Source organism: Primulina tabacum, chromosome 3 (genome assembly GCF_025594145.1).
Source record: "Primulina tabacum isolate GXHZ01 chromosome 3, ASM2559414v2, whole genome shotgun sequence".
Classification (NCBI taxonomy): Eukaryota; Viridiplantae; Streptophyta; class Magnoliopsida; order Lamiales; family Gesneriaceae; genus Primulina; species Primulina tabacum.
This window is the reverse complement of record NC_134552.1, coordinates 2,920,344-2,938,432: the sequence shown is the minus strand read 5'-3', so window position 1 is coordinate 2,938,432 and position 18,089 is coordinate 2,920,344. Positions and strand designations below refer to the sequence as shown.

General features: G+C 31.4%; 3 protein-coding genes across 5 annotated transcripts; all 3 read right to left on the bottom strand.

Moving 5' to 3' along the window:
- Positions 1–4,366: 4,366 nt before the first annotated feature.
- Positions 4,367–7,099, bottom strand: LOC142539328 (putative WRKY transcription factor 21). 2 transcript variants are annotated; one of them, XM_075644727.1, is made up of 4 exons: positions 6,810–7,099; positions 5,744–6,721; positions 5,517–5,642; positions 4,367–4,777 (listed from the first exon to the last, which is right to left on the bottom strand). In XM_075644727.1, the coding sequence occupies exons 2-4, from the start codon at positions 6,487–6,489 to the stop codon at positions 4,633–4,635; spliced, it is 1,017 nt and encodes a 338-aa protein (XP_075500842.1). In that variant the 5' UTR covers positions 6,490–6,721; positions 6,810–7,099; the 3' UTR covers positions 4,367–4,632. The 2 variants fall into 2 exon arrangements, with proteins under 2 accessions (XP_075500842.1, XP_075500843.1); XM_075644728.1 differs by having other exon boundaries at positions 5,744–6,632; positions 6,810–7,098.
- A 1,880-nt stretch (positions 7,100–8,979) lies between these two features.
- LOC142539327 (signal recognition particle 9 kDa protein) lies at positions 8,980–11,586 on the bottom strand. Its single transcript, XM_075644726.1, has 4 exons — positions 11,332–11,586; positions 11,157–11,225; positions 9,520–9,613; positions 8,980–9,219 (listed from the first exon to the last, which is right to left on the bottom strand). The coding sequence occupies exons 1-4, from the start codon at positions 11,401–11,403 to the stop codon at positions 9,143–9,145; spliced, it is 312 nt and encodes a 103-aa protein (XP_075500841.1). The 5' UTR covers positions 11,404–11,586; the 3' UTR covers positions 8,980–9,142.
- Positions 11,587–12,391: 805 nt separating this feature from the next.
- On the bottom strand, positions 12,392–16,605 carry LOC142539325 (magnesium transporter MRS2-I-like). Of its 2 annotated transcripts, XM_075644724.1 has the most exons (11): positions 16,175–16,603; positions 16,054–16,083; positions 15,843–15,969; positions 15,654–15,775; positions 14,501–14,575; positions 14,068–14,328; positions 13,916–13,960; positions 13,758–13,802; positions 13,322–13,351; positions 12,938–13,057; positions 12,392–12,800 (listed from the first exon to the last, which is right to left on the bottom strand). In XM_075644724.1, exons 1-11 carry the CDS (start codon positions 16,403–16,405, stop codon positions 12,714–12,716), a joined length of 1,173 nt encoding a protein of 390 aa, XP_075500839.1. In that variant the 5' UTR covers positions 16,406–16,603; the 3' UTR covers positions 12,392–12,713. The 2 variants fall into 2 exon arrangements, with proteins under 2 accessions (XP_075500839.1, XP_075500840.1); XM_075644725.1 differs by lacking the exon at positions 14,501–14,575 and having other exon boundaries at positions 16,175–16,605.
- Between the last annotated feature and the right edge of the window lie 1,484 nt (positions 16,606–18,089).

Genomic DNA, 18,089 nt, shown 5'->3' with positions numbered 1-18,089 from the left:
CCCGTGAGTATCAAGTAAGTTATAAAAAAATTAATGGTAATTAAATTAAAATAAATAAACGAAGGATCAACTGAACGAAATTCTAGGAAGTTTTGTGGAAAAATTTAAAAATGTGGAAAATTACAATAAATGTCCACCTGTCAATTTTCATCTTTAGGTTTTCTTAAAAGGCTCTTTCGTTTTATTATATTAGTCGTCGTCGTAATTATATGGTTAAAAAAATTCAATTATACGTTTAATTAAAAATATACACCATTTAAAAACAGATTCTTAATTGATTTGGCGAACATGACATAATTATATTTGAGCATGTCTCTTGTGAGAAGGTCTCACGAATCTTTATCTGTGAAACAGGTCAACTCTACCGATATTCAAAATAAAAAGTAATACTCTTAGCATAAAAAATATTAATTTTTCATGGATGACCCAAATAAGATATTTGTATCACAAAATACGATCCGTGAGACCGTCTCATATAAGTTTTTGTCATTATATTTTGCATGTTATGAACCAATTATTATTTTGATGGCAAAAACTTGTGTGAGACGATCTCACGTGTCAGTATTTTGTGAGACGGATATCTTATTTGGGTCATCCATGAAAAGGTATTACTTTTTATTCTAAGAGTATTACTTTTTATTGTAAATATCATGTTATGGAACAATTATTATTTTGATGGCAAAAACTTGTGTGAGAAGGTCTCACGGGTCGTATTTTGTGATACGGATATCTTATTTGGGTCATCCATGAAAAAGTATTACTTTTTATTCTAAGAGTATTACTTTTTATTGTGAATATCGGTAGAGTTGACCTGTCTCACAGATAAAGATTTTTGAGACCGTCTTACAAGAGACCTACTCTATTTTGATACTTACACACACAAAAATATAAAGAAATAATATTTTTTTTAATGAAATCGATCACATAAATGTTGGTATTTAATAAATTCCAGATTTTTTTAATGCTTTTCTCATCTATAATTTATTTTATTTTTGAAAAAAAGAAACATGAAAATGACATTAAAAAAAATATCGTTGATAAAAATTTATTTGCGTATTTTAGATCTGAAGTTTTACCCATCACTTGCTATGTATGGGATTAAGCCAAAACCTGAAATCGTTGTCCAATAAATGAACACACGATGGACCCAATTTTAGATGGTTGGTCAAATTATCTGTCAATTGAATATTGAACATTATTGTTTCTTTTATTGAATAATTTTTTATGATTCTAAAAATTCTAGCTTCTGGGATTCCAAAATTTAAATAATATAACATAGTTTATTTAATTTTTATTTTACTTTTTTTAACCATAACTTATATTATTCAATACTATCAAAATTACTAGGTTCGTCATTGGTTATTTAGGGATGACAAAATAACGAGTTTGGAGCGGCTTTGGCAAAATCTGATATCCGACCCGTCCCTTGACCACCTAGAAAATAAAAAAATATAAAAAGTAATGGATAATTAAATTTTTTTCCCAACTTTATATTAATAATACTTAAAATATATATTATCACAAGTTAAAATATATCAATTTTATTTAATTAAAATAAAATATGTAATTATATATTTTATATTAAATGTATAATAATAAATAAAGTTATTTCAATCTTAAAATAGTATAAAATAAAATTATGAATAAGATATTTATTATTTAATATTAAAAATTGTGGTTTTATTATTAATAATATATATACATATATATATATATATATATGAATATAATTGTGAAGTGGAGTCTGGTTAAAGAGTAGGTCTCTTGTGAGACGGTCTCACGAATCTTTATTTGTGAAACGGGTCAACCCTACCGATATTCACAATAAAAAGTAATACTCTTAGCATAAAAAGTAATATTTTTTCATGGATGACCCAAATAAGAGATCCGTCTCACAAAATACGATCCGTGAGATCGTTTCACACAAGTTTTTGTCCTGATTAAATCTGGGATTCGTCTAGGATCCGCTTGAGACCCGTTCAATCGAGTCTAAACCCGTCTCGAATTTAATCATCTCAATTATTACCTATTCCATGTGAATACAAACTTTCATATATACATAGAAAATAGGTTAGATGTATATGTCGCTCCTTTATGTCAAAAGTTAATACCAATGAAAGATGCCCATGTGCATGATGAACCTTACGAGATTTAATATCAATATATTAATATAAAATTTATTTATTTTTAATTTGTGGGACTACCTATATATTAAATAGAAATTTATTTATTTCTTTTTTTGTGGGACTACCCTTATTTAAATGATACTATGTAATCAAAGTGGTTGGAGGGGTAAAATGATTAAATCATGGTAAATGTACCATTTCACATACTCATTTCCATGATGCAAAATTCTAGTAGAAATATTTGAAATAAATATATTAAACCTATATGATATTAAGAGTGTCAATTCGGATGAGTTGGGTCGGGTTCAGCAATATTACTATTCAAAAATTGCTCAACCCGAACCCGAGCCAGCCCGAAAACTCTCAACTCGAACCTGAACCCGAATCAACCCGATCAACCTGATCAATCCGATTAACCCGATTTTGAATTTTTTAAAAGATAATTAAATAAAATTTTAAAAAATATATTTTAATTTGAACACATGATAACAAAATCTCACTCATATATATTATTTAAATTTGAAAGTATAATTGTAGAAAAATAAAATAAATTTACTATATCAAATAAATAATTATTTAAAAAATAAAAAATGTTCAAAATAAATATTAAATTACGAAAATTTATAATATAAATATACAATAAATATTTTTTCAGACATACAACGTATAAAAATGTAGGCAATATTTATTAATTATATATTTTAAAAAATTTAAAATTTTCGGGTCAACTCAGGTTGACCCGAACCCAACTCAACCAGATCATTTTTTTTCGGGTCAGCTATCGGGTCCAACCCGATCTGACTTGAACTCGAAAACTCCAAATCCAAACTTGATATTTTTCGAGTTGAACCATGTTGGTTTAGGCCGTGTCTAATTTTGACACCCCTATATAATAAAATACCAGAAGAATTTATAAATGAACTTAACAGCCAGAAGAATTTATAGATGAACTTAACAGCCAAACATTTGTTTCTCCCTTATGCTTCGTAACATTTTGTTTCTCCCTTATGCTTCGTTTAAATCAATAGATCTCAGTGGATTTGATTTCAAATTCAAATTCGCCAAAGGTTTGGCAAAAAACGAGAACAAGAAATCCTTCCGTTGAAAGTTTTTTTTCTAAAAAAAAATAAATCAAATTCAAATTCTACTCTTTAAAAAAAATTTTCGGGTTGATCTATTTTAATTTTTTTATCCGCCATATCTTCTCAAATCCAAATACATTCATTCAAACGTCGTGTTATCGAAATATACATGAAAATGTATGTGCTCGTAGAGTATGTACTGTTTGCCCAAAATTTGTGTATCTACGGAAAAGTGCAAATACACTAACTTGATTAAAAAAAGTAAAAAATATATATAACTTCTGAAAACAAAAGGATTATGAATTTCAAATTTGACCGTTTATTAAAGTATCCTGAGCTAATCATCGAAAATAAAGGATTGAAAGAAAAATGTTGTGAAAATCAACTGAAAATTCCCAAACATGATTTATGTTTGGGTCAAAATTATTTTAGCTCGTGACAGTTTCAGTTATTTGCCTATTTCGTTAGAGATGCGAATTTCGAAGTTGGGCCAAGTTTAATCGTATTCAAGCCTGTTTGTGTAAGCCCGTTATTTTGGGCCATTTACACGTAGTCTTAAGACCACTGGACTCTCATACCTAAACCCATTGTAAACAGCAATGAGCTAAATTTGTTTAACATCATGTTACATTCTAACTTCGTTTATTATTATTATTTTTTTAAAAAAAGAAGCTTAATTAGTTGTGTTTTGGATGTTTTGTGAGAAAAATCTAGGAATTTTGTGAGAAAAATCTAGGAATTTTGAAAAAAAAAGAATTTGTTTTTTATTTGAGAAGATATCAACTCATTTTGAAATTATAATTTATGTAGGAATAGATAATCTTTAGAAAGTGGCATAAATTTTTAATTAAACGTAAAGATAGTATTGGAAAAGATAGATAATTTTCACAACGAAAATAATTAAGAAAAAAACCATTCAAATTCATAACATTCTAATTTCATTCATGAGTCAATTCATCACGATAATTATGTGGTTTCATTTTTTTGTATATTAAAATCATGAATTACAAAAATTTGTATTGTTGAATTAATATTATTGTTTATCTTTGTAATTGGATTATTGTATCAATATTTTTTTAAGTGAATTTGATAACTTTTTTCATTGTCAATCACTAGTTGAGACTAAGGATTAAAAGTAATAATAGGAGACGACAATTTAAGTAAGGCATAATCTTGAAAACTTAAAAAACGGTCATTCAAGTGCGAGGATGAACTTTTTTCATGCAGGCAAGGAACTCAAAATCTGTCGATGCTTTAAAAATGCCAAGAACCCAAGTTTTGCACTAAAACTCAACTCCCAGTGTTCCTTCGTCTCGCACTTGAGCGAGCTATATGCGCAGGAACAATTTAAGTCAAACGACCAGACATTTTTTAGTTAGACACAGCGGCTTGAAAGAATCTTGGCTAAGGCCTTGATGAAGATTTTATGCATTGGCCGAATGCGATGGCAACAGCAGATGGTTATGTTCGCCTTCATACGTAACTATGAGCATAGAAGGATCATCCAAGCATCTTTCGACGTGTTTTCTTGCAGGACATCCTCTCATACTACTGCATTTATAGTAACCCCTGCGCGATTTCACGACCAAGAAACTCATTCAATCGTGTGTTCTTGATTAATTGCATAAACAGAAGGATGAGGATACAAGGGTAAGATTTTAACCAACACACACTAAAACATCATAAAGATACGCACATGACATGCATGTGAATATGGCATTTATTCTGATACTACCCTATTACACTTTTAACTCATTCGGATAAGCAGATTGTCACAGCACTGTTCAAGTGAGTATCAGCTCCTATAATCAGCTGAGGGATTTGCAATTATGCATTTCTTATCCCATCAAATGTAATTACCAGTGTATGTATGCAAGTTTTGTCACCAAGTAATTCTAACAAACTAATTTTCTATACAACCATGAAAATCTAATAACAATAAGACCAATATATCCTTCCAGATTCAATATAGTTGCCCTTCAAAATCAATGCATCAATTTTTAAAACCGCATCATAACTCATGCCGATATCAATCTCGGTCACTTAACTACTAATTAATGGTCAGTGAGAAAATTGCAAATTAAATTTCGAGGGCAAGAATTATTTAAGTTTAAACTGACTAATGCTATGCCTTTGTCGAGGTTATTCCTCAATCTGAGAACCACAAATGATATCCTAGCAGATTTCCACAACACAAAAAATGAGTTCTACACCAACATGGAGTCCATCGAATGCAGAGCAGTAAAATTAAATGTAGAAACATACATTCTATTCAATATCGTAAAATGAGGAAAGGAATTAAAATTACCTCGGGTAAGGAGAACCTTTGATTGGTTTCTGTCCATATTTTCTCCAAGAATACTCGTCAGGAGGGATATCAGCTACTTTGTTGCTTATGGCGGGTACTTTGATCGATCTTTTTACCCGGTGTTTCCTGTTTACGTGTGAAAGATTGAAACGAAAACAGAACAATCATGAATGATAAATCATATGATAAATGAAAGCAACAACAACAAACAAGTTTAAAGCAACGACCTCTTCTTAGAGCAATGACATCTGCCACTGCCTCCACATTTCACACTTCCATCCCCTCCCATTCCTGTGCACCTTCTCTTGTGATGATACAAGCTTTGATCCATAGTCTGAGCCGGAGCCGCCCCCGTCAGATGAAAACCACTCATATCCAAATCGGCAACACTCCCATCTACACTCAATGAGGAAATGAAAGACCTAGCAGATGACATGGTAGGGGTGCAAGTAGAGCTATCAAAATTCAAACTAATGCCACTGTCGCTACGCCTATATATTATATCAGCTTGCTGCATCAACTGCTGCTGCTGTTGCTGGAGAAAATAATAACTCTGTACTGGTGATTTCTGGGCAAGCTGCAGATGATTCTTGCCTTGTGAGCTCAATTCTAAGCAAGGGTTCCCAAATGTGATGGACCGCTTACAGTACAAACCGGTTTCTTGATGTGAATTGGTCTCAACTGGATTGATCTGAACGAAACTCTGGGGCTTATCGGTTGTTCTACATATTGGACTTTCCAATAAGATATTTTGGGGATAAGGAGTGTGATTTTTTTTGGATTTCCTAACTCTAGCATGACCAGTACAAGAATTTAGAAGTGAAACAACTTTGTTGAATTTTAAGACAGCCTCCCCCGTTTGTTCTACAAAAATCCTATACTGATTCTGATCTCGGGGCGGCTGAGTTAAGAGGTTAATCACTTTATAGCAACTTTCAACAGCTGCACTGTTTGATTTTACAACCTCATCCATTTTCACTCCCTTTATACAAATATTTATTAAGCAAAAAAAGACACCAAGCTCTAAAATCCCAAATCTTACAAATTCAATAAATCTTCAGCTATCCACAAGAGGCAAAAACTTAACAAATACGTAAAACCTCCATATTTGGCAACCTAAAAACACATAAATAGCCATCAGAAGCTCAAAATAGATTCATTCCAGCAGCAGAACAACATGACATAAACTGGGGCATATGGAAAATCTGTCAACGACAAAAATAACCCAGATAAAATAAGCTCCAAACAGGATCAGACAACAACAAAAATGCTGAAACAGACTGAAATTTGGACCTTGAGATTGACTGATGGCGGAAAATGCTGTCAACCCAAAACTCTTTCAACCTCCATAAGGATTTAGCAAAATCAGGATAGGAAGCTGCAATGTTTTGATTTCTCAATGAACTGACAAAACCCAAGAACCCAAGAGAAGTAGCATGCATTTATACACCTCTTTTATGCAAACAACAGCATGATATACAAATTGATTCTATAGAGAGAGAAAGCAAAACATCTTAGAGAGAGAGAGAGAGAGAGAGAGTATATTGGATAGTTGGAGAATGGCAGGTGGCTTGAGAGACGTAGCGTAATTTTTGTGTTTGCAAACTAACCTGCGCACATGAAACAAAATCTAACGAGGTTATGTTAAATTTTTTTTATAAATTATTATTTTATTTTTTCGCTCGAATAATCGAGATCGACTGTACTTCATCTTACATCAAAATCTCAAATTTAAAACAAAATTTTCTAGACCAATTCTTCAGAAAAAAATAAATTTCAATTCACTGCTCAGAATTTATCAAACTTCGGCGCATTTTAGCAACAAGATTCACCAAGGGACCGATTCACGGAATTCGAGAGAGAATCTTGTTCTGCATTCACCGATAAAATATTACCACTTGTAAAATATTGGCGTATCGGTGCCAAATACACTAGCCGGGGCAAAGTTTATATCTTTAATATATATATTTTTTTCGGTATTTGTACAGAAATATTTAAATAATAATAATAATATTCAAATCAAATTAGTTATAATTATTAATAAAATAAAATTCTTATATACTATGATCTAGTACTTGAAAATGAAAATTAATCAATCAAAATTTTATGTTATATTTAAATTTTGTACATACTCCTGACATTATGATTTTACTAAAGAAACAACGTACGAGAGTTATTCTATTAGAAATATAATTTAAAATGGTATTTTACTACTTGAATAATTATTTAATTCGTTTAAATACATAGATCTGAATATCTGAAAACAAAAAATCAATTTTAGTTTGATATATATTGGTGTGTGATATTTTCGGTAATGTACTTTTCATTTAATTAATGGCAAAAACTTGTGTGAGACAGTCTCACGGGTCGTATATTGTGAGACATATCTCTTAATTGGGTCATCCATGAAAAATTGTTATTTTTTATGATAAGAGTATTAATTTTTATTGTGAATATCGGAAGGGTTGACCCGTCTCACAGATAAAGATTCGTGAGATCGTCTCACAAGAGACCTATTCTTAATTAATTATAGTAATGTCATTTTAATCATTTTTGGTCATTCTCTTCGAAATAATATAATTAAATGATCAATTTTATTTTTAAATATTTGTAATTACATGGTTAAAAAAATTACCAAGATATCCACATCAATGTAATTATAAATTTTAACAAATATATTAGTCATTTAGTAACATGATTTTGACGAAAATGATTATAATTGATTCAACGAAATATATGTGATAAAAAATGTCACGTATCAATACATACAGAAGTAAAATCGACATTTTGCTATATTTGAAATCGAGACGTGACTGATGTGCTCATCACAACTGTAGCAAGTGTTATTAGTCAGTTCATTTAAACAAATGGGAGAATCCACTGTGACAGTACAACCCCCAACCCCACGTCATGTTATACAAAACAAAACATAATCACTTTTCTAGAAGATAAATATGAACTTAGTCAAAGTGATTAGTGGAAAAATCTTACTTTAAACTAATCCAAATTCATACAATAAAAAATTATTATTTGTGAGTGCTCTTTTTATGCATGCATGTTTTGATTAGGTTGTCCCATATTATTTTATCTCATAGTTCATCTCTTGTATAAATTGATACTAATGTACCGACGCACGCGTTGCGTACTTGTATAATATTTTTAATAATTATATATATATATATATACACACACACAATAATTTTATTTATAGGGGGAAAATATATTTGTGTTTTAAAATTAATAACAGAAGGAGAAATATTATATCTGATGGGTCTATTATAAATAAAAAATATTTAATGTTTGATTAATCCAAATGCATGCAACACAATAACATGATATAATTGGACAATGAATTCCATTAACCGAGCACTAACAAACACCTTTTTTCTTGTTTAATGAATGAAACGTGAAAGTGACGGAAGGAAAATAATCCAGGCAGCAAGAGGAAATCTTGAAAACCATATGAGAAGGTCAAAAATTTAGAATTAACTAATTAACATAAAATCCAGGGAATAACTTCAAGATTTGCGCAAGATTCATTTGTAAATGGTGACAACAAACCATTTTGTCTGATCGGGAAGATGAAAATCGCCAGCTTTTCCTAAAAATTTGATAAGAAAGAAATATTATTGCTTCCTTCCCCTTCCCTTCTTGGTTGGCTGTGCCTCTACTTGTTCTTTTCCACCAACTTCAGATATATCAGCTGCAGAAAAGTACAGTTTACGATAAGAATGCTAATCGAACAATATCAACTCAACAAAAAAAACGATGAACGTAAACCAATAGGCTCCAGCTCCAATCCTGAAAACATCCTCTTTTCAACCCTTTATGATCCAACCCAAGGTTTCAACTGTGCCGGTAGTTTGACAGATCTTGAATGAAGTAAATAGCTAATTTTTCAAGAAAATTACATATAACATTTTCAAACGTTTTCCATTGACAGACAATGTTCAAGATGAAGTAAGCCGTATCCAGCGAGACAATAACTTGGTGTAAACAATACCTTCAGGTCCACGAGCCATCAGAGTAAAAAATATATTATTGAGCTTCTCCATCTTTTTAGCATCCTGTGCTTGGTCGGTCTTAAATTTGATGCACTGAAACAATGGAAAAGAAGTTATCAAGAACTGCAAAATTATCCACGGTTTGGAATTTCTCGGAGTTTGTTTTACTCAATTTATAAAATATTTAAGCATCTTATAAGATATTTAGGAATTTGCACGCTGTCTGCAAGTATTTCTGAATTTTTTTTTAAAAAAACTCTTGTGATGTTTAAAACGTTTTACTGAGATGCCTTATATTTTTTAAGGTTATATGATTTTTATTCAAAAAATCAATGTTTAACTTTATATCTCAAATTATCCACCGGTCTTTTCCCACACTATTTTTTTCCTCAACACACTAGAATTGTTGTTCTCCACTCTAAACTTTTCCTTCCCCCGACGACAAAATCTTGATTTTAAATAAGATATAGAATTTATAATAGCAAAATTTTGATTCGAGATAAGTACGAATCTATGCTCAAAAGTTTCATATCCCTTAACAGCATGATAGGAAAATGAGTGGCACAAACACATAAATCTATACGAAGAAATACATCCAATTTTGAGTAACTTATAGCTTCAACGCCAAACACCTCATGAAGGTGGCTGATTTGCTAAACCAACGAGCTTTACAATCTTTAACCTCAATCTATTTTAGAGAAAGCTGAGAAGAAATTACATTGTTTCTCTCCTACTCATGGAAATAATAAAAAATTCATATCCCTGATAAACCATATCATAAGTAGATTTCCTTACCAGATTAAAAAAATCCCTTACCCCAGCTAAGGAAAAGGCTTAAAATGCATTCTTTCTCATGTCACAAAATTTCATCGTCTATTTAGATTGAAGGATCTGAAATTCATTTTCTCTAAATTCATATTGCTTGTTTGGGTATTTTTGAATTCCATGGATTTCAATTTCCTTTACCACTTTATGCGTTCGTATACAATGTTATAAAGGAATTCAAATACTTCTAAAATCAAGTTTGAAATAATCTCTCAAATTCTTCTCTTGCATACAAATCCTCGCATCAAAACCCAACTTAGCAGTGCACCTGGAGTCTGGAGACACCTAAGTGTACTAACATGGAAGAGGCCCATGCCTTAGATGAGGGTACGTCTCAGGTGTGCTTCCTTGGTTGTATTATTATTATGACTAGTAGTCCTCACAAAAAAATATCTAGCTATCCTCTGGTGGTGGTGGTGGATATATCATATATATGATGCATCATCACCCACCCCCAAACAGTATGCCTCAATTTTCAAAAGCTCGCCTCCTGCCACCCTAGATAACTATGGCTAATCATCAAGTAAAAATGTTTCATTTTTGTTGGCAAGAAACACAAAAAACTCGCCTCAGCTGAATTTCAGAGTCCTTCCAGCCAAGAACGAATGGAGAGGTATAAAAAAATTCAAAATCAAGTATAAATGCGTTTAAAATAACAAAAGAAGCACGGAAAAAATCAAAATAAAACCCAAAAATTGATCACTTCTTGCATAACTTCACACATATAGAGGTCAGAGAGAAACAAGAAATTGGAGCAATCATTTACAACGGGAGATAAATAAGCACATTTTACATGGGATTACAATCATACCTCTTTATCATCGGTGACTTTCAGAACCAATTTACCATCGCAATGTCTGTACTTCATCACATAACGAGTCTATCACAGCGAAGGAAACAACCCAATCAGAATCGCACAATGAGTCAGCCAAAAAAAAACGAAGAACTAAAACAGTAAAAATAGAAATTTAATTCAACGAAATTACTTTTTCGGGATCGGAGCGAAACAACTGGATGGATTTTCCAAGAAAATCATCCCAAGATGCGATGTACACCATTCTGGTTAATCTGATCTCCGAATGGTGAGTAGTATGTGTCGATTGAGTAGTTGCTTCGGTATAAAATTGAGAGAACCCCAAAGTATATGAGGGAAATTTATTCTAGGTTTTTGGACCTTATTAAGGGTTCTTTTCTCCTTGTAAACGATGTCGTTTTTACCTTGTAATTTGCAAACAAAAGTGTTTCGCATGCAACACCAACTTGAGAGTAAATTTTGTGCATCGAAATGTAATATAATGAATGTTTGGTTATGATTGAAGAAAATAGCCGTAATCTTCTACCTTTTTTTAAAAAAAAAATTAGAACAATACGAAAAAAAATAAGAGAGAAAGAAATATATATAAAAAAAGAAAAAATTTGTGTGAGACGGTCTCACAGATCGTATTTTGTGAGACGGATACCTTATTTGCGTCATCCATGAAAAAATAATACTTTTTATGCTAAAAGTATTACTTTTTATTATGAATATCGGTAGAATTGACTAGTCTCACAGATAAAGATTTATGAGACCGTCTCACAAGAAACCTACTAAAAAAACGAACGGTATGTTACTTATTCCGTCTCAAATATTTAAGTTTGTATATGTTTCCACGCAGATAAATAAAGCTTGGAAAAGTAAATTTAAAAAAAAAATCCTCATTCTACTCCTTATTTAATGAATATTTTAGTAATTAAATAAACAAATTAGTAATTAAAAAAGCAAACTAAATAGGAATAGAATGATAAAAGAGTAGAACAAAATAATACTAGATATGAAAATATTAAATTATATATTTGAGACAGACAAAAAAATTCAACCTAAATATATGTTTTTCAAACTCTAATATAAATTATCAATTTTTTAAAATAAAAATAACTCATCATCTCCTTTCCATATGTAGTTTCAAATTTTTTTCTCAATTTAGAACCAATATATGTCACACCACATGTCTCTTGATCCAATGATGCCCGACATCCCGGTTTGTTACGAGATATTAAGTTCAAGACTCACCTAAACTTTCTTCTCTTTTATCAAAAAATAAAATCCAAGATTTTACTCATCGCTAACAAAAAATTATGAGGCATCTTTCATATGCCACATGACATGTCTCTTGATCTTGTGAAGTCCGATATCCTCAATTTTATACGATATCTCAAGTTCAAGACTTACTTAGAAACTTTCTCCCCGTTTATCAAAAACCAAGATTTACTTATCGCTAATACAAAAATATGGAGGCTCTCTGAAAGTTGAAATACATCGGGAAATATTCAAGCACAATATAGAGGATAGAATAAATAATTTTCCTAGTTTTAGTAAAAGTTATAAACATCAAGATCCAACCAGACCCTTATGCCGAGCATAGGAAATTATGGATAGAAACAAGAATCCGCTAGCAAGTGCAGCAAGGAGGACAACCTAAATAATATAATATATGAAAAAGAATTAATTCATGAACATAATGCAATAATTAATGATGTAATAAAAAGAAAATAATAATAAAAAATTGGGTTATAAATTTATCATTAAAATAATATTGTAGGAAGTAAAAATACCCATTTAAATAGAAATCCATGGTTCTCCCTCCATGGGTATTGAATGTTCATCCCAAAAATTGCTGCAACTAAAGAATACACACACAAACACACTGTGCCAGAACTCAGGAACAGCTCCAACTGCATAATTGCAAAAATATCTTCAAGTTTTAATTCTAGAATCTAGATCGGAGATCGAGCTAAGTTTTAGTTTTGTATGTATGACTGTCTCTTTACAGTTTTGGTTATTTATGTTGTCAAAATTGAATATTCAGCTTTTGTCAGTTTTATTCGTTTTTCTCTTCGAAAAATTGACGTGATACTACACATATTAACACGTGTCAACGTCGTATCGATGCACACAACACCATGCCAGAAGTAAGAATAAGGTTATATATTTTATACCTGAATCAATTGATTTCGATGGTTGTCGAGCTGTGAAATCACCAAGGAAAAAAAAAGAGTGAGTAAATATATCACATAAATGTCATATTTATATTCATAGAGGCAGATTAATTAATTTCACGTGGCCATATAAGTTTTATAAAATATTTATATTTTTTAAGACATGATTGATATTTATATAAGAATAAATATTTTAGGACAACTCGATTCTTGTGACCATATACGAGAATAATTCAAACATAGACATTTGACAAAAGTAGGAACATTTTGGACTTTTGAATGCCTGTTGTTATTATTATTATTATTATTACTATTTTTTTTAGTGTTTAAAGACCTAAAAAAAACAACAATAATTTTTTAAATATTCCTCAATTTTTCCATTGAATTAAATATAAAAATATTTGTGTTATATATTAATTCAAACTGGAAAAGGTACCTGAATGTTGATGTAATCTTCCGTGTCGTCGATGTATTCTCTCAACTAAAAAGAAAATAAACTTTTTATATATTTCACAAGAAAAGAAATTTATTATTTTTTTAACAAATTTAATTTAATATTTTACGTAAACCCAATACTAATTATTAATCACGTACCGTGGACAACTTGTTCATAGTGCTCTCAATTTGAATAAAATAAGCCTGCAAAAATGGGGGGAAAATATAATACAAAACAAATATATATATATATATATATATATATATATATATATATTATATTTTTTTGTGAAAATAAATAATAAATAAACCTCGAGTAACATTTCGAGTTCTTCGACATTATTTTCCAGGTGGGAAGCTGAGGTGATAACAGTGTTGTTTGTGGACATGTTTATGAACCCCATTGTCAAAGGATCCTCACTGATCGGCCGCAACTTACCGATCCCGAAACCGCTGGTGGAGGAGGAGGAGGAGGAGCGAGACCATGCATACATGGCCGTCGATTTTCTTGATAAATAAAGATCTGCCATATCGTCATCATCGTCCAAAAGTTGCTCAATCTCATCCCTCACCTAATTTTCACATAGTAAATCTCTTGTGAGACAGTCTAGTATATATTTTTCCGTGAAACGAGTTAACTTTATTCATGTTTACAATAAATAGTAATATTTTTGGTAAAACTGGACAACTTCATTCATTGGTTTGAAGCGAGAACAGATAAAAAAGAAAGAGTCGTGCGCATACTTTTTGGACCCGACTTGTCAATCTTGTCATGGAGCTCTTCATTTTACGCACACGGTCTAAATTTCGACTGCTAATCTGCCCACAATCACATCCAATTTATGCATTATGTATTCTATATACGTGTAATTTTATGCTAGATGGTTGCGTACACGGAAAAAAAATCGAAAGAAAATTTAGTTGCGACTAGAAATTAACTTTCTATCTTCGTCCATGGATTCTTTACTCATAACTGTTCGATTGGAAGCCTTGATCCAATTCAAATTTTGTTTCACGATTTCATACTCCAACTTTGAAATTTATAAGTGACTCCGCAATAGAAATCACCGGAATTAATGTGTTTAATTTGAAGAAATAAAGTTTTAAATCGAAATATGAATAAAACCGAAAGATCTTTTTCGTGTGCTTAGTAGAGAAAATGAGTATAAATGTGTATATATTTGACTAATGTGTAAGAAAAAATCACAATACCTCTTGTTTAGGTAGGTATTCAAATTTGATAGAAAAGTAAGAAGAAAACAAAAAATTTGGCTTGTAGAGTCAAATGTTGAACACATTCTCCTTAAAAAAAATTTGCCTCTCACAATGTACTAGAGATTTATGACAATCTTCTCCCAAAATGTAACTACACCTCTTGGATAATGAGCACTCAAATATCCAAGTTCTACAAGGAAGAAGAACAATATGCAAATAGAAAAAAATATGTGTGTTTGATTTTCAATAAATCAAACATTTAATGTTTTTCATGTGAAAAGACATGATCTTTCATTTATAGAAGTGTCCCTTGACCATTGTAACCGACTACAAGCATCAAACAATGCTAAGGAAATGAAAAAATGCAAGAAAAATCCGAAGGGACGCCTACTACTGTCCTCGGCAGGCGCGCCTGCTACTGTTCACCGAATTTATTTTTCCGATTTCCGTCCCTTACATGTTCCGACTACTCGTTTGAAGTTCTTTCAACATTCGATGAACTCGTTTCGAGTTTAATTCAGAACCACCGAACTTAATACTCGTTCATTAAGCTTCGTTCTTCGTTTCGAATTTTTCCAATCAAACACATTGATTAATTTGCTTAATTTTCATTCATTAATCATCAAAATTATCCAACAATACCAAATTTAAAACATAAAAAATTCGGAATTTGTACGTTTACCTGAGTTGTGAGTTCATCTAAAGCAGGGTAAGCAGCAGCCTCCAATTCTCTGGTTTGGGAATCAAGAAAACCACATATGCCTTCTAATACTACTTCAAGTGCTCGAAATTCGAAAGGGAATTCTGCATTTTCCATTTCATAAATGAATAAAAATCTCAAGATTTGTCTGAAATCTGAAGGGATATTTACCACTTCTTTCATCGGTTTGATCAGCTTCATCTTCTCCTTCACCGCCGCCAGAAGCCATCGGCAACCGCCTCTGAAGTTCCTCGACCACTGGAACGACATTTTCGTCCAGCGGATTCCTCAAAAAAACCTACTCCCATTAATGATGCTACAAAATCTCAGCCACACCAACTTCAAAAACCAACATCAAAATTCTCAAAACAAATTAAATTACCTCATCTGTTGTTATTATAGCCTTAATATGCTGCAACGATGACAAATTTTTGAAAAAAAAAACAGAGTAAAAAATCTTGAAAATGGACTCAGAAAATGAAGGAAAGAAGATTAAATTGGACCTCCAAATTGAGAACAATTGCCCTTTCTCTACCAAGAATGGCACATGGATAAGACAGCAAGTGGTCAAGAATCCGAAGATCTCTTGCATTGATCGAAACCCTTTTCATAATACCAAGTTTATCCAAATCCAGAATACTCCTCCCCCCACTCTTATCCAACAGCATCCAGTTCCAGGAAGCTGCTGTTTTCTTCTTAAAAGACAGTTCTACACAAAATTCTTCCTCGCCCATTGGATTAATCCCTTCCACCGACAAAACTTTCAAATTTTACTGCGATTCCGAAGCTTTATACACATTCCTATGTGTCTGAAATTGGATGAGGTGAAAGTGGGAGAAAAAATGTATATGAAGTTGGATGGGATTGGAGGAGTGGAGGGGCCGTTGATAGGAACAAAATTGGGACAATTGTAGCAGCAGCTGCATGGCTGGAGGTGGCAGATTATCTGGTGTAGATTAATGTATGTGCGAATTAATATTTTTGGTTCGGTCGACCCTACCCCTGCGGGCACTGCCTGCAGGGGTCGATCCAACGGCTCGGATTTTTTCGAGTCAATTTTATTTTTTTTTTTTTACATGGAGGTAGGCCCGGATCACTCATGTGGAGTGATCCGGGCCGTTCATTGCCCGTGCAGGCAGTGTCTGCACGGGTAGGTTGAAACAAACCAATATTTTTCAGAATGTGTAGGGAAAAAATTACTTTTTTTTTTGAATTAAAGGTAAATTATTAGTTAATTTGTTTGTAAAGGATTGATATATTAGCGAAGCACAAAACAAATATATAACAAACTATATATATTCTTTGTATAAAATTATTTAATAACTAGCTAGTTGTGGAACTCAATTTTCACGAGCATAATTATTCAATAATTGATCTTTAAAATCGATCAACAACGACTACTATTATAATATTTTATGAAATTGATTTCCTTTTCTTTGTATGATATTGTTTATAACACATTTAATATATCTAATCTAATTATATATATATATATATATATATATATATATATATATATATATATATATATAAGAAACTGTGAGCAATTCAAAAGTATAGGACAGAAGCTACAAATAACAGTTCCATCACGAATGAAGAACCAAGCAAGAATTGGAGGAGGGAGGACACAAAATAAGTTCCGATACATACTAATTACCAAGGTTCTAAAAAGTGTGAAGCGCTCCGAAGCGCGGATGTCAAGCTCCAAGCTTTTCAAATTTAAGCGAGATTAGCACAGACTAAAGTGTGAAAAAGTGTTTTTTTATTTTTATAGTAATTATAATTATCTCAAATCAATAAATAGATAAAATAATACATAAATATGATAAATTTAAGTCTGATGCATTAATTCTTATATTCATAAAAGCATAAAAATCTCAAAATTGCAATCTTTATTTGTTTTTGCAACTAGACCACATTAAAAAATGTTAAATATTTATCAAATCATTATCAGATATGCTTATTCATAATTAAAATTTAAAAATAAATATGTAAATTATAAACCTAATTTATTATTTAAAATAAAAAGATATATCTTCAAAATAAAAATAAAAAAAATAAATAGATGTCATTAATTGTGCGTAAGCACACTTAATTAAACGCCTTAATTACGCTTAATTCGATCAAACTACCGTTTAATCGTTTTTGTCGAGCTTCGAGTTTAAGCGGAGCTTAAACAGGCTTTTTAGAACACTGCTAATTACAATATCAAAAGAAATATTTATCTGAAACACAAGGTTTTTGGACCACGATCCACTGGATTATAGGGAAACGTACGCAGATCCACTTCCCCCTTACATCCTAAGGAAACGTTGCAAAATGTGGTTGTGCTCTTGTTGACAATGAACTATCTGTGTCGATTAGCTCTTCGGATATTATGTAAGAGTAGATCAAATAGCTAATAGGGGACCACAAATA

What these genes read in the sequence shown, in the direction of transcription:
- LOC142539328 (XM_075644727.1), bottom strand. Translation starts at nt 6,489, where the DNA reads ATGGATGAGGTTGTAAAATCAAACAGTGCAGCTGTTGAAAGTTGCTAT. An exon ending in TGTCATTGCTCTAAGAAGAG is followed by an intron (nt 5,643 to 5,743) that starts GTCGTTGCTTTA and finishes ACACGTAAACAG; the next exon opens with GAAACACCGGGTAAAAAGAT. An exon ending in AAAGGTTCTCCTTACCCGAG is followed by an intron (nt 4,778 to 5,516) that starts GTAATTTTAATT and finishes GAAATCGCGCAG; the next exon opens with GGGTTACTATAAATGCAGTA.
- LOC142539327 (XM_075644726.1), bottom strand. Translation starts at nt 11,403, where the DNA reads ATGGTGTACATCGCATCTTGGGATGATTTTCTTGGAAAATCCATCCAG. An exon ending in TTCGCTCCGATCCCGAAAAA is followed by an intron (nt 11,226 to 11,331) that starts GTAATTTCGTTG and finishes TCGCTGTGATAG; the next exon opens with ACTCGTTATGTGATGAAGTA. An exon ending in GATGGCTCGTGGACCTGAAG is followed by an intron (nt 9,220 to 9,519) that starts GTATTGTTTACA and finishes ACTTTTCTGCAG; the next exon opens with CTGATATATCTGAAGTTGGT.
- LOC142539325 (XM_075644724.1), bottom strand. Translation starts at nt 16,405, where the DNA reads ATGGGCGAGGAAGAATTTTGTGTAGAACTGTCTTTTAAGAAGAAAACA. An exon ending in AAGATTACATCAACATTCAG is followed by an intron (nt 13,352 to 13,757) that starts GTACCTTTTCCA and finishes GTGATTTCACAG; the next exon opens with CTCGACAACCATCGAAATCA. An exon ending in ATGGATTTCTATTTAAATGG is followed by an intron (nt 12,801 to 12,937) that starts GTATTTTTACTT and finishes TATATTATTTAG; the next exon opens with GTTGTCCTCCTTGCTGCACT.